This window comes from Daphnia pulex, chromosome 10, assembly GCF_021134715.1.
Source record: "Daphnia pulex isolate KAP4 chromosome 10, ASM2113471v1".
In the NCBI taxonomy this organism is placed as follows: Eukaryota; Metazoa; Arthropoda; class Branchiopoda; order Diplostraca; family Daphniidae; genus Daphnia; species Daphnia pulex.
In genome coordinates this window covers 3,001,668-3,014,974 of record NC_060026.1, presented here as the reverse complement: position 1 = coordinate 3,014,974, position 13,307 = coordinate 3,001,668, and the positions used below count along the sequence as shown (strand labels likewise).

The window sequence follows — 13,307 nt, the reverse complement described above, 5'->3', positions numbered from 1 at the left end:
TTGAAAACAAAATTATTAAAAATATAAAATCTGGTACTATGCAATTATCAGCAAATATGAGAAAGGGCAGTGCGTTCAATGAGCCATCCAGCATTTTATTAATTACGTAATTTAACCAAAATACTTAAAAGTGACAATCGAGAAAAGGAAATTTCAAATTTGCATCCGACCGTTCAAGTCTGGTTCAAGTGATCAGCATCCAACGCGGACGTGTCTTTCAAATTTTGAGAAAATAGGAGACATAAGTTGGTAACGTTTTATCATATAACTATTTTTATAATTTCTTAATTATATTTTAACTACGTACTGACTATTGATTAAATAATATTTTATTTGAAATGAAAATGGCAAAATGCTGTTTCGTTTTGCCTCTACATTTTTGCAGCAGACGAAGTTTAAAGGTTTCAATTTTGTTGGGTAATCTTCAATTTGGCACTGGCATTATGGCATTTAGCAACAAAATTTTGTTTGTCTAGATGAGAACTGAGTTTTCGTTTTTTCGGAAGGTAATGTACATTACTCTTATTAATTGTCTTGAATATTGTATTATCTTGTAATAGTTTCAATTGATGTAACAAATGTGATTTTACTTTCTTTTCAAGTGAGTTGTAATGACTTAAAAAAATACGAAAAAACAAAACCAAACCGTTCTGCTATCCAAATTAACACCCAGAAATCCATCCCATCAACTGTTAATCAAATTTTTCCACAAAGAACCCAAATAGAAAAAGAAAAAGGTTCTGGAACAAATTTTTGCTATTCAGTCCAGTGAAATTAGGTAAAAACATTTTAAATGTAACATACAAATCAAACACCAATGTGCAAAATTTCAACCTTCAATTAACTAACTTTTCATTTTCAGTGCCCTTTGACTTTGATGACTCGAATGAAACTGTTCACAGTAGTGAAGAAGACCACAAGGTCGTAAGGTGTCTACAGGGGATTGTTAGATCATACACTACTCGGTGACATCCTACAGTCTCCCCCTCAATTTTTCGGGAAAAGGTTGATGTCTTTGGAGTATGTGAAAGGAGTGAGCCTAAAAAGACCCACCCCATATAAAATTGTATGACTAGAAGTCCTCACCTATCAATACTGAGCTGCCTTCTAAGTTGACCATCATTCGCATTTGTTCTTTCACAGGAGTAACACCATGCAGCCTCTCAGAAAGTCTTTCTCAGCTTTTTCTCTCCAATCTCAGGTAAATCATTCATTAGTTTTAAATTGATGGATTCATATCAGTGTTTAATTGCATTTTCCCTTGATTTAGATTCCATCGGCCACATTGTCCATGGAAGTGAGCTACATATTCCATTCGCACCTGATTGGCAGAGCTGGGAAGAATATCAACCGTGTGATGGAGGACACCGGAACGCGCATACATTTCCCTGATTGCAATCGCATTGCCGGTGAATTCAAAAGGAACAGCGTCGTCGTTCGTGGTCCAATTGCTAATCTCGAAAATGCTCGTCAACGTATTCGGGTAAGCCATTATCGTTCGTTAGTTCTAGTTTCTTTGTGTCTATTCTTTACATAATTGTTTTTTGTTTTCTCGTCCAAAAGGCGGATATCCCGGTAGAGTTTATCGTCGATTGCAACATTGAACGAGTAAATTCCATCGGCGAATCTTCACTAAGTGATTATTTTTCCAAGACATTTGGTGTCTTGATGCGTTTCTATCCGAAGATTGATGGCGTTAGTTGCCAGGTCAACATCCGTGGGCAACAAGATCATCTTCAACTTCTCAAAGACGCTGTCACGTATTTTGGACGTGTAACTCATACGCCTGTGGTAAGAAACTTGATTCACTCAAACCTTCACGTACGTTAAAATCTATGTATTGTTCTCTGTATGCAGGATTCGGTGGTGATGAAAGTGGAAACATCGTTCGATCACGTATGGATTGCTCGGGACCACATTGACAAAATCATCACAGCCACAGGTGCCGGAATTCGTTGTCCGGATGTTTCTGTCCTAAAGGAACTACCGAAAAAATATTGCGTTTGGATTCGTGGATCTATGGATCAAGTTTACATGGCCAGTTCTATGCTAAATGTAAGTAATTGATCTGCTTCTTGATCTTGCCATTTACCCCAAATAAAATGTTCGTCTCACGTTTCATAGGGACTGTTGCCGATGCAGTTAATGGTTCAAGTTCCTTCAGATCGCTTCAACCGCCATCTTTTAGGTAGAGCGCAAAATGTTGACGTAATGTTTCACCTGGAACACTCCACTTCAGATATTCTGACCATAAGACTCACCTCGTATGAATGGAACACACGTATGATATGTATGACAACATCTTTCACCTTCACAAATATTTCATTTTGTATTTGAATTGCAGGAAATTTGTTTGTTCTGCTCAAGTGTTGTCTGGAGTTACCCAACAATGTGACCGCTGTCATCCCAAGTTTATCTCCTACTTGGTTGGCTCTTGCGGAAATTACCCAGCACAGTTCTTTCCGTAAATATTTTTTCATCTCCAATGTTTTTGGCTGGAATTGTGCTAAAAATTTAAATTCGTCTACTTTGTAGTTCAAGCCTCACAAAAGCTGTCAAGTTTAATGTCTTCCTCAAATAACGGCAATGTTCCTCAGCAATCGAGTACGATCGCGATGAATGTTCCACGATCTGTCGACACTTCCAGCCCGGATTCTAGCACTACAAATTCTTCACCCCGTAAGCCATTTCCTCTTTTAATTGATTATAGTTGCATAATGAATTCGAACTTTGTGTAACAGGTTTCGCAAACGAATCCTCCATACCAGCATCACTGGCAGCCTCTCGATTCGACCAAAATTCGTCGCGTCATTTATCACAGTTTTTGGAGGCAATTGGTTTGTCCCATTATTCAGGTAAACGATAATAATTTGTTTCAGTTCGCATGGCTCGGCGTGTGTATAATTCTGTTGGATTTTCTCAGATCTATTTATTCAAAACGAAATCGATCTGGCGATGTTTACCACTTTGAAAGACGAGGATTTCATCAGCATAGGAATCCGTTCGTTCGATGCGAGAAAAATGATGCTGAATGCTGTTCAAGGTAAAATCGTTCCTGTTAGTTATGGTGATCCTCTTTTGGTAAATCGATTGAGACTGTTATATTTTTTATTACTAGAATTACGCCGTTGATATTTTCACAAGGTTGTTGGAATCGCGTTGACTCCTGTTAATTAATGTGCATATGCGCTCACTTACCTTTAAACTTTTGATTTTTTCTTATTATTTTTTTGTGTTTTATTAATTTTGATGTGTGAGATGACTGGATGATCAAACATTTTGTTAAATTTTACTTTATCTTAATTTACTTTATCCTTTGTATGTATTCGAGCATTTTACTTATTTTTCATTATACACATGACAATCGACCAAACTAAACATTTTATTAAGTTAACAAACCGCTTTCGCTTTAGACGCAACCTAATATTTGATATCATGTGACGAGGTGACCAAGCAGAAAGGTGAGGTGATGAGTGATCAGGTAAGATGATGCGTCATGCTATCTGGAATCGACGAACAAGTAGCAATAAAGGGTAACGAGCAATTTCAATCGACAGTCAAAGTTGAGAAAGGTTCGCATATCCGGATTCCCTGTATTGCACCACAAAAACGTAACCAAGCCGATGGGGCCGCTCGAAAACTGATTTCGCTTGAAAATGATCACTCTTCCTTCACGAGTGCCATTAAGGAAAGTAGACGCACCAAACGTTGGGCCAGTTTTAGGATCACAGAGAGAGATAAGGCCTCGAACGATCTCATCCTGTGGACCTTGAATTTCAACGCAACACAAGTACGATATGTCCTTTGAACAAAAAGAGGCAATTAATAATTACGTAAATCATTAATATTTTGAATTGATACCATTAGCAGGCAATGTTGAGCTACTGAACGGTAGCAGAATCTGTGACTGCGAGCGCAAGATCTTTCAGGAAGACGATGTCCCCACTTGATTACCATGTGAAACCTAAATGGTAAAAAGTAGTAACATGTCCTTAACATAACCTACAAATGGAAACAAACCTTTTGGCATGCCACAGGTGTGTTTCTAGCCAAGAGACTTTACTAGATCGCTTTTTATACTCTTCCAGCAATCTGCTTGGTCTGCGTCTATATTTCCTTCTAGGCCTCTTAGGCTGGGTTGCTGGACCACTCTTTGCCATCTAAATCCACATAAATATAGAGTTTATTCAGTGTGGAGCTATACTTTTATAAGCAGACTTACTTGGGCCTTGTGGGCTTCCCTTAAGGTTCTTGGCATTCTGTTTGGGTTATGGCTCATTGCTCTTCTTCGCATATGACATGGCAGTTTTTGAAAAAGTAATTTGGTGCATTGTGGATTTTCTTAAGGCAAACAACATGTTAGCAAATGTTGATAGGACAACTCTTTTTTTGGGGAGGGGGGAAACTCACCTATCATTTTTGTGAGAGCAACAATTTCCTGGGCTCTAACAGAAGAAAATCGAACGACTGATAAATCAGAAGGAACATTTTGCGTCATTTTGTTTCTTTCGTCAGTCATCTTACAAAAGGTGATTTTTACTTTTCTAGTAAGCAACGGTGATTAATTCAAATAAAGTTTGAAATTTTGAACATCAACATCACATGCTCTAACTCACGTGTCAACTAACTTGTTGTCGTTTTCGTCTGCTGTGGTAATCGGTCAATCTCGTAATCTCGTTGCCAAACTTTCCATTACAATTCTACGCAGATTCAATCTTCAATTTTTTTTCTATTTTTCAAATGCTATTATTACCAATTTACCAGAACCACAGAACTACTGACTTACTCTGTTGTTTTATTTGAAGTGATCACGATATGGGTTAGAGCGGCGTTTTCATTTTCATATTCACTTTTTTAGTAGTTATCACATTCACATCACACATAACACAGTAAATCACCTTCCGGGGCTTCAATAAAGAGTAATGGAAATTTTTGAATCAATAAATGTGCCGTCCGAAGACGGGAGTTCGGAATCCATTGAGAAGTAGAGTCTTTTCAGACCGCTGACCTCAGAGAAATCAGAACTGAATCATTTACTCTCAGATCAAGTACTAAATGAAACAATTTGTTGTAAAGGTTAAATCTCTCTTACATAATTTGTTTTCCATTTGTGTTAAAGCGGGAAGAGAATTCCGTTCCGCTTCTACATATTAAGTTTTGGGAGGTCGCTGGTCGCACCGTCTAGAAAGAAGATTTTCCAACTGTTGGCCAACAGGTGGCTTGTTTTGTTTACTAGGTCGTCTGCATATATAGATTTTGATTGTTGTCTATGTTCTTGTTTCTCATTTTTTTTTTTGGGGGGGGGAGGATTATTGATTATTAAAACAAATAATTAGGGATTTGGAATGTGGTTGTGAATTTAAATGAAGTGTTAGGATTGAAAGATAAGTGCTGAGGACCGCAAGGATAAACCGACTGCCTGATTTTGTTTGCAAACCAGGTTGGTTCAAAGTTTTCAGTTTCCCATGATACTAATTTGTAGTCTAATCTGTTTACATGGTTTGGGCTTTACTTATTTGGGTGCAGTTCTAAAATAGGGCATGATTCAATATCTTTCCTTGTTTACCAAAATTTAGAAGTTTTCCATTGCACATTGAAACCATCGAAAAGGTTATGCTTGTGAAATTCTGGCATTTAGAAAGAAACCGTGGTTAGTGATGAGTAGAGTATTCTTTATTTTAGGCCATTCACATCAATGTGTGACGGTAAGAAAGATTTACAAGAATATAGTAATGAAAACAATGGTTGATTGGTAATCTTCTTCTTTAGTAAATGGTGGCCCTGAAAAGGGCCGATTGGTAAGTCAAAAGGGATTTTAAAAGTCGCTTAGGCACGTTCACCACGAATACGGCGAGCGAGCTGGATGTCTTTAGGCATGATGGTGACTCGCTTGGCGTGAATGGCGCACAAGTTGGTGTCTTCGAAAAGACCCACCAAGTAAGCCTCGCTGGCCTCCTGCAGAGCCATGACGGCCGAGCTCTGGAAACGCAAGTCGGTCTTGAAATCCTGGGCGATTTCTCTGACCAAGCGCTGGAATGGCAACTTGCGGATCAGAAGCTCGGTCGACTTTTGGTAGCGACGGATCTCACGAAGGGCGACGGTGCCGGGACGGTAACGATGGGGTTTCTTGACTCCTCCTGTGGCCGGGGCACTTTTGCGAGCGGCTTTGGTGGCCAACTGTTTGCGGGGCGCCTTGCCACCGGTGGATTTACGAGCGGTCTGCTTGGTACGGGCCATGTCGAACGACTGAAAGTTGAGATAAGGAAACAGTGGGGGGATGATGGGTTTATATAGGGGTCCAGGGAGACGTTGAGGAATGTATGGGATCTCTTTTTCAGCAATTGGTTGTTGGGTAAAATGGGAGGGAAGTTGAGGAATACAAAGCTTGGGCTTTGTTGACCTGAGTTGGGGTGGCTGTTAAGCTCAACCAATGCGGATGGATTTCCCACCGGATCGATTAGTATATAAAGGGGCCCTGGTGGAAGCATTCGACATTCAGTTTGTTCTTGTACTCTCTCTGAAACTCATTTAAAAAATGACTGGTCGCGGCAAAGGAGGTAAAGGACTCGGCAAGGGAGGCGCCAAACGTCATCGCAAAGTTTTGCGTGACAACATCCAGGGAATCACCAAGCCGGCCATCCGTCGTCTTGCCCGTCGTGGTGGTGTCAAGCGAATCTCTGGTCTCATCTACGAGGAGACCCGTGGTGTGTTGAAGGTGTTCCTTGAGAACGTGATTCGTGACGCCGTCACCTACACTGAACACGCCAAGAGGAAGACGGTGACGGCCATGGACGTCGTCTACGCACTGAAACGCCAGGGCCGCACTCTGTACGGTTTCGGCGGTTAAATTTGATTCTGATTTATTATTTAAACTCCGACTCAATCCAATCGGCCCTTTTCAGGGCCACCATTTACTTAAAGAAAAAGATTTCTTAACCACTTTAACCATATTCTTGTCGACTTTTATTAACAAGAATAACAAAAACAATCCGATTTTATACAGGCTTTGGAGAAGTACGTACTATCTTTTAAATATGTGTTCGTGCATCATAAAAAATATTTTTCTAGATATTACTGTATGTTCGTATGATAGATATTTCACTGTTTTCAGCCAAATAACATGAATCGGAAAATATCCAGATGTTTTCTCAGATTTTACGGAGTGCAATTTTTAAATGTTTCCTACTTATATTTTCGTCAATTTCTGGAGTTGTTCTTAGCTACTGAAAAATTGTTTCGTCTCAATCGGTCGATCTTCATCTGAAACACCATTTGAATGAAATGAAAACGCTGTGGCATAGATCAAAACTATTTAGAAATGTTGATTTTCAAATCTTTCTTTCAACATCTACTTTTAAATGAATTAAAAACTGAATCCGTATTTAACAACAAATTTCGATTTGCTTAGTATGTAAAAGTTACGCTATCGTTACGGGTAGACCAATTTCGTGATCCATTTTTCTCTCTATTCAACGCATTGTGCCGAATCTGCCAAACTTGAAATGCAACAAAAGAGCGTGTAGACACTGTGTAGAATATTACACTGGTGAAAGGTATACGAAAAGCTCTAGATACTAAGCATTTCATAACGTTTCGTCATACAAATTGGGTTGAGTTTAGAACTCGATTGGACAATAAATGCCAAAAGCAGTTAATTGTTTTCATTTCTTTAAACGTTTGGTGGCCCTGAAAAGGGCCGTTTGGTTTGTAGGTAGTGTGATGATTCACAATAGTCTAAGTAACAAAACAACGAGGAGATTCTTGCAATGCAGTTTATTAACAGATGTGTTGGAATACAATGCCGGGTACGACTCTGCTGGATGAACAGAGCGTCGGGCTTTTATAAGCGGTTGTCAAGGTTGTTGGGATTGCACCATCACTGCAGAGTGTGGCGCAATCCCGGATGTAGTTGCATAGGCAACAGGTGAGATGGTGCAATAGAGAAAGCCATCAAGGTACTGCGTAGTACAGCGACCTTGAGGTACGGCGTAGTAGATTGACCTTGGGATACTGCGTAGTAGATTGCTCTATACTACAAGCAGTAGGCCAGGTCTTCACACAAGTCATTACACTCCTCCCCCTTCCGCAGAAGTTTGGTCGGGGAAGGAAACCATTTTTGTTTCGAGTAGTTTGGTAGTAAGTTTCAATACATGCAAGAGAAAATTTTTTGTATGCTGCTAATACTACTTTTAAGTGTATATATGTATGATTAAATTGAATACAGTGGGAAACATAATACCATCACCTATTGATAAATGTGAAATAACGCAATAACAAAACATTGCATAATAATGTGAATAGCTAAAATATAAGTATAAAAATAGAAGCATAGTACAGGAATAACATAAGAACTACAATGCGGTATTTAATGGAATGTCGATAAGTAATGTAATGGAACGCTTCACGAACCGTCAGTACTAAAAAAAATTAATTGAATAGATTCCTAGTACTTACGGTTGGTGATTACATCCCGAGCCCTTTTCAGTTTGAGAGCCTGGAATTCATACTTGTAGTATAAATCCAAGCTGTCTCTCAGGTACTGCTGGATCAGTACCTCCCGCTGGGCGTAGTATTCCCCTTCGCTTCGCAACATAATGGGTGGGGCGTACATATTTTGGAAATATTGGGGTGGATGATAACACGGAGGGGATGGTGATGGAATCCTCTCCTTCTGGGCCGAATCTGGAGGTTCCATTGTCGGCGGCTGTTGTGTCGGATGATTTATAGGCGGAGCGGCTAACGGGACTGCACTGGGGATGTCTGGATTTACCTCCGTGGTGTCGCTTAGTATGCTGTCTTTGTCGTCCTCGTCGTCGCTGAGTGTGAGGTCGATGATGAGGGTCTGGTGGGTGGTCCGCTCGTTATGTTGATCTGTCGCGACGTTTTCTTTGGCTTCTTCTTCTTCCTGGTCATCTTCGGCTTCCGCAACGTCCTCCGGTTGTTGGACAGGACCGTCATCAACCGTCGCCTCTCCCCGTTCGTCTTCATTGCCATCGGCCTCTTCTTTGATTTGCTCAATCACAAACCCTACCGATTGCTCGATGCCCGGTAGATAGCGGGGGTCTGTGGTGATCTCCACTTTGTCTTCGGTGTCGGAGATGATTTTTGCCGGAATTCTCCTGATTTTTGCTTGCACATCTAGGATCACAATTGTTCCTTTCCGGCGTTGAGCCGTAAGGGCAAAAGTCTTCTTTAGCACAGTTGCGTCTTCACACATTATAAACTAAATTGCGAGTGTGGTACAGTGCGGTTGTTGCTGTTTTTAAATACCACGGCTATCTTTGTCTTGCAAAATAGGTCAAAAGATGATGCGCAATAACCGCGCAAACATAACACAATTTTGTAGTGAAAACATATACAGGATTTATGTGAATTAAGAGATGTCATATAATGGAAAAAGAAAATGGTTGAATGCCATTATATGTACTTTGTCCTTACAACTTCGACTCGAAACACATAGCGTATAGAGCTTTCTTTTCTACGGATGATATACTGGTACGGGACATGCTAAAGGATGTATATGTAGGATAGCGGTAAATTATTACATGGTTCAAAAGAGAAAGTTTCATGTGGTGATTTAGTGTATACAGGTAACATGTGGTAGCTGAAGACTGTGTGTATAACAGAGAAAGTATTTGTTTTCAAACGGTAAATCAGAATTGAAAGTTACAATTTATGCGATTGAATTGAGGTTTGAATCTTTTAAGAAAGGGAAAACTACTTAGAACAAAGGAAATGGAAATTATTATTATTTTTTTTTTTAATATTTGTTTTCCTTTGTTTTGTTTTGTTTTGTTTTGTTTGGTTTGGTTTTGTTTGTTTTATTTTTCTTCTTTTTTTTTTTTTTGGTTTTCTTTTTTTTTTTTAAGAGTTTTAAAGAGTTTGTGGTCGGGTTTTTTTTCGATGGCCATAGAACTTTGACAACTGAATTTCTGATGAATAAGGAATGATCGAACCTTAGGTCTTTTAGGCTTAGGTTGTACAATTTACAGAGTGACAGAATTGAGACATTGACAGAATTGACAAATAGCCAATAAACACAAAAGTTTTTGTTCAAAAGTTTTTTTTTTTTTTGTGTTGTCTAGTTTTAACAGAAGGTTCTGGTGGAAGATTGCTTTTTGGTGGGGTTTGTGGAATTTTAGGTGGCCGGCCTCTACGTTTATGGAATGTTTACGAACCCGATGAGCAGTTTTACATCAAGTTGAGCTTAACAGGGACCAAAGCGATCAAGCAAAAGGATGTCATGCTCGGTCGCATTTCAATCATGGAAGTCACCGTCTTGAACGATGATGATCCCTGGCACGTTCACCAATTTGTGATGATTCACAATAGTCTAAGTAACAAAACAACGAGGAGATTCTTGCAATGCAGTTTATTAACAGATGTGTTGGAATACAATGCCGGGTACGACTCTGCTGGATGAACAGAGCGTCGGGCTTTTATAAGCGGTTGTCAAGGTTGTTGGGATTGCACCATCACTGCAGAGTGTGGCGCAATCCCGGATGTAGTTGCATAGGCAACAGGTGAGATGGTGCAATAGAGAAAGCCATCAAGGTACTGCGTAGTACAGCGACCTTGAGGTACGGCGTAGTAGATTGACCTTGGGATACTGCGTAGTAGATTGCTCTATACTACAAGCAGTAGGCCAGGTCTTCACACAAGTCATTACAGTAGAGAGACCAAGAGGATCAATCTACTTGGTGCTGGTGTACTTGGTGACTGCCTTGGTGCCTTCAGACACGGCGTGCTTGGCCAACTCACCGGGCAAGAGCAGACGGACGGCCGTCTGGATTTCCCGGCTAGTGATGGTCGACCGCTTGTTGTAGTGGGCAAGACGGGACGACTCTCCAGCGATGCGCTCGAAAATGTCGTTGACGAAGCTGTTCATGATGGTCATGGCTTTGGAGGAGATGCCAGTGTCGGGATGGACCTGCTTCAAGACTTTGTAGATGTAAATGGCGTAGCTCTCCTTCCTCTTGCGCTTCTTCTTCTTGTCTCCTTTGGCGATGTTCTTCTGGGCCTTGCCGGCCTTCTTCGCAGCTTTTCCGCTAACCTTGGGGGGCATTCTGAGACTTGGGGTAAATCTGAGATTACTAGGCAAATACCAGTGACGGTTGTTAGACTGTCGAAGGTATTTATTTCAAATCTTGTTCACCCTCTTTACCTGACAGAAGCCAATTCTTTCGACCCGAGGACCAATCGGGTAGCCCCAGTTTGACAGATGTTCCAATTGTTCCGTGTTCCAGCGCAGAAGGAGGAGGAGCTTCTGGTAGTAAACACAATCTTCCTTGTGTTACAGGAAATAATGGCGGGAATATGTTTTACAGCTGCCCTTCCGATTGGTTTAAAATGATCTCACTCCGATCCTGGTGAGTATATAACCCTCAACATCTTTTTCAAACTTTACCATTTCGTTCCTTGATTTTAGGAACCGCGTTCACTAACTCTACACCTTAACATGTCTGGCCGTGGCAAAGGAGGCAAAGTCAAGGGAAAGTCAAAGACCCGTTCCAGCAGGGCCGGACTTCAATTCCCCGTCGGTCGTATCCACCGAATGCTCCGCAAGGGATCGTACGCTGAGCGCGTCGGTGCCGGTGCTCCCGTCTACTTGGCTGCCGTCATGGAGTACTTGGCCGCTGAGGTCCTCGAGTTGGCCGGTAACGCCGCCCGTGACAACAAGAAGACCCGCATCATCCCTCGTCACTTGCAATTGGCCATCCGCAACGACGAAGAGTTAAACAAACTTCTCTCCGGTGTCACCATCGCTCAGGGTGGTGTCTTGCCCAACATCCAGGCCGTTCTCTTGCCCAAGAAGACCGACAAACCCGCCAAGGCTTAAACTTCTCCCGTCCTTAAATAAACGGCCCTTTTCAGGGCCACCAATTTATTTTTGAAAAAAAGAATTTGCTTAGTGCTACATTTCGTACATTTCAATCTGGTTTTGGCAATGATTACTTGCGCAAATTTTCTGATTTATCGCAAGGTGGCACTCTTGAATTGTTTTAATTCAACTTAATTCGTCTGCTGGTATTTTGTTTGTCCAACTGTGAGAGAAAAACATTTCTCATGATATTTCGATGAAATGGATGTATTTTACATGTTATTTTCGTATAAATTCATTTGTATCTTTTCTGTTCTTTTTAGTTAACTCTTCTCTTTTTTTCTGATCCACCTTGTTCAAATTCATGCAACCTTGCCCACTCCCCCTCAATTTCAGTCCAAAATATTCAAAATGGTCGCCGCCTGGATTGCTGGTGCTGATGGAATGGAATTCTTATCTCAGTGATTTCGTAATTGTTATATTTTTCTTGGATTGTTCTATGATAGCACTATTAGAGTATCTGTCTGTCTGGTATTTCATTTTTACCATAACACTTTGCGACCAACTTGAAAAAGAACTTGGATGGCTGTAAAGTGTAAAGAAGAGTTTACTTCATATGTATTTTTGGTCAATATTTTTTGGTCTTTATTCTTAAGGTTGGGTTAGTTAAACTTTAAATGGTTTAATAGATTACACACTATTTATATTCTCATTTCATTCTTGACTCAATATCTTCAGGTAATATCTTCAACTTAAGGTTTCGTGTGTCATGGGTGCTTGTGACAATAGAGATGAAATTGTCCATTTCAAGCCGTGTCTTACAAAACTAAGGAAATTCTATTTGCAAGGTAGTTATTTTGATTAACATTTATTTTTATTACTGTGTGTGATATTTAAGATGGTACTAATGCATAATTAAGTAGAAAACCTTTCTGACAAAACATGGTTTTCCAGTCGTTGCTGGATGGATTGTTTTGAGGTTAGTTCCCATGTCTAAAGACCAATCCTAGCCTACACCTCACCAAGAGGATTCTTTCGACATATGTGTGTTGATCCTTTGTATGCAGAGGTACTGTATATTTTCAACATGTTCCAACTGATGCAGTGTTTATTAATTATTTTTCAATTACCATTGTAGAGTTCAACCTACAGACGGGCCGGCAAGTTTGCATGTCCTTCACGCTTGAAGGTCGCGGGAAACATAACGAGTATTACTGTCAATGCGGTGTTGTAGAGTTTGGGTGAGAATTAATTGGAAGTGTTGCATCATTATCAAGCAGGTACAATAGCCGCAAGGCTCAGCCATTTGGTATTTATTTTGATATTGGTTTTTGTAGACCCATCCCCAGCAACGTCAACCTAAAGAAGGAAAGGCTAGTTTTCATTTCCTTCACGCTCGAAGGTCACGGAGGAGAGGTTGGGTGAGGACGAAACGTGTTACATCATTATCAAGTAGGTACAATAGCCGTAAGGCTTAAGAGAGGGG

At 40.4% G+C, this 13,307-nt stretch overlaps 6 protein-coding genes and 1 long non-coding RNA gene across 8 annotated transcripts; 4 read left to right on the top strand and 3 right to left on the bottom strand.

Moving 5' to 3' along the window:
* The first annotated feature begins 388 nt into the window (after positions 1-388).
* LOC124205244 (protein bicaudal C homolog 1-like) lies at positions 389-3,378 on the top strand. 2 transcript variants are annotated; one of them, XM_046602628.1, is made up of 13 exons: positions 389-506; positions 603-778; positions 863-1,066; positions 1,133-1,201; positions 1,271-1,483; positions 1,564-1,791; positions 1,858-2,055; positions 2,125-2,281; positions 2,345-2,464; positions 2,536-2,679; positions 2,742-2,855; positions 2,924-3,043; positions 3,119-3,378. In XM_046602628.1, the coding sequence occupies exons 3-13, from the start codon at positions 1,010-1,012 to the stop codon at positions 3,130-3,132; spliced, it is 1,434 nt and encodes a 477-aa protein (XP_046458584.1). In that variant the 5' UTR covers positions 389-506; positions 603-778; positions 863-1,009; the 3' UTR covers positions 3,133-3,378. The 2 variants fall into 2 exon arrangements, with proteins under 2 accessions (XP_046458584.1, XP_046458586.1); XM_046602630.1 differs by having other exon boundaries at positions 432-506; positions 863-1,201.
* On the bottom strand, positions 3,304-4,658 carry LOC124205247 (ribonucleases P/MRP protein subunit POP1-like). The gene is made up of 6 exons (XM_046602635.1): positions 4,617-4,658; positions 4,411-4,544; positions 4,223-4,341; positions 4,021-4,160; positions 3,862-3,964; positions 3,304-3,802 (listed from the first exon to the last, which is right to left on the bottom strand). Exons 2-6 carry the CDS (start codon positions 4,517-4,519, stop codon positions 3,500-3,502), a joined length of 774 nt encoding a protein of 257 aa, XP_046458591.1. The 5' UTR covers positions 4,520-4,544; positions 4,617-4,658; the 3' UTR covers positions 3,304-3,499.
* A 644-nt stretch (positions 4,659-5,302) lies between these two features.
* On the top strand, positions 5,303-11,874 carry LOC124205259 (histone H2A). The gene is made up of 3 exons (XM_046602647.1): positions 5,303-5,440; positions 11,172-11,369; positions 11,429-11,874. Exon 3 carries the CDS (start codon positions 11,459-11,461, stop codon positions 11,837-11,839), a length of 381 nt encoding a protein of 126 aa, XP_046458603.1. The 5' UTR covers positions 5,303-5,440; positions 11,172-11,369; positions 11,429-11,458; the 3' UTR covers positions 11,840-11,874.
* LOC124205256 (histone H3) lies at positions 5,652-6,284 on the bottom strand. The gene has a single exon (XM_046602644.1). It carries the CDS (start codon positions 6,235-6,237, stop codon positions 5,827-5,829), a length of 411 nt encoding a protein of 136 aa, XP_046458600.1. The 5' UTR covers positions 6,238-6,284; the 3' UTR covers positions 5,652-5,826.
* On the top strand, positions 6,267-6,910 carry LOC124205265 (histone H4). Its single transcript, XM_046602654.1, has one exon. It carries the CDS (start codon positions 6,536-6,538, stop codon positions 6,845-6,847), a length of 312 nt encoding a protein of 103 aa, XP_046458610.1. The 5' UTR covers positions 6,267-6,535; the 3' UTR covers positions 6,848-6,910.
* Positions 10,205-11,121, bottom strand: LOC124205260 (histone H2B.3). Its single transcript, XM_046602649.1, has one exon. It carries the CDS (start codon positions 11,063-11,065, stop codon positions 10,694-10,696), a length of 372 nt encoding a protein of 123 aa, XP_046458605.1. The 5' UTR covers positions 11,066-11,121; the 3' UTR covers positions 10,205-10,693.
* Positions 11,875-12,138: 264 nt separating the features above from the next.
* On the top strand, positions 12,139-13,080 carry LOC124205275. Its single transcript, XR_006879267.1, has 4 exons — positions 12,139-12,477; positions 12,560-12,669; positions 12,745-12,890; positions 12,960-13,080. It is a non-coding gene; the product is annotated as an uncharacterized LOC124205275 (long non-coding RNA).
* The last annotated feature ends 227 nt before the right edge of the window (positions 13,081-13,307 follow it).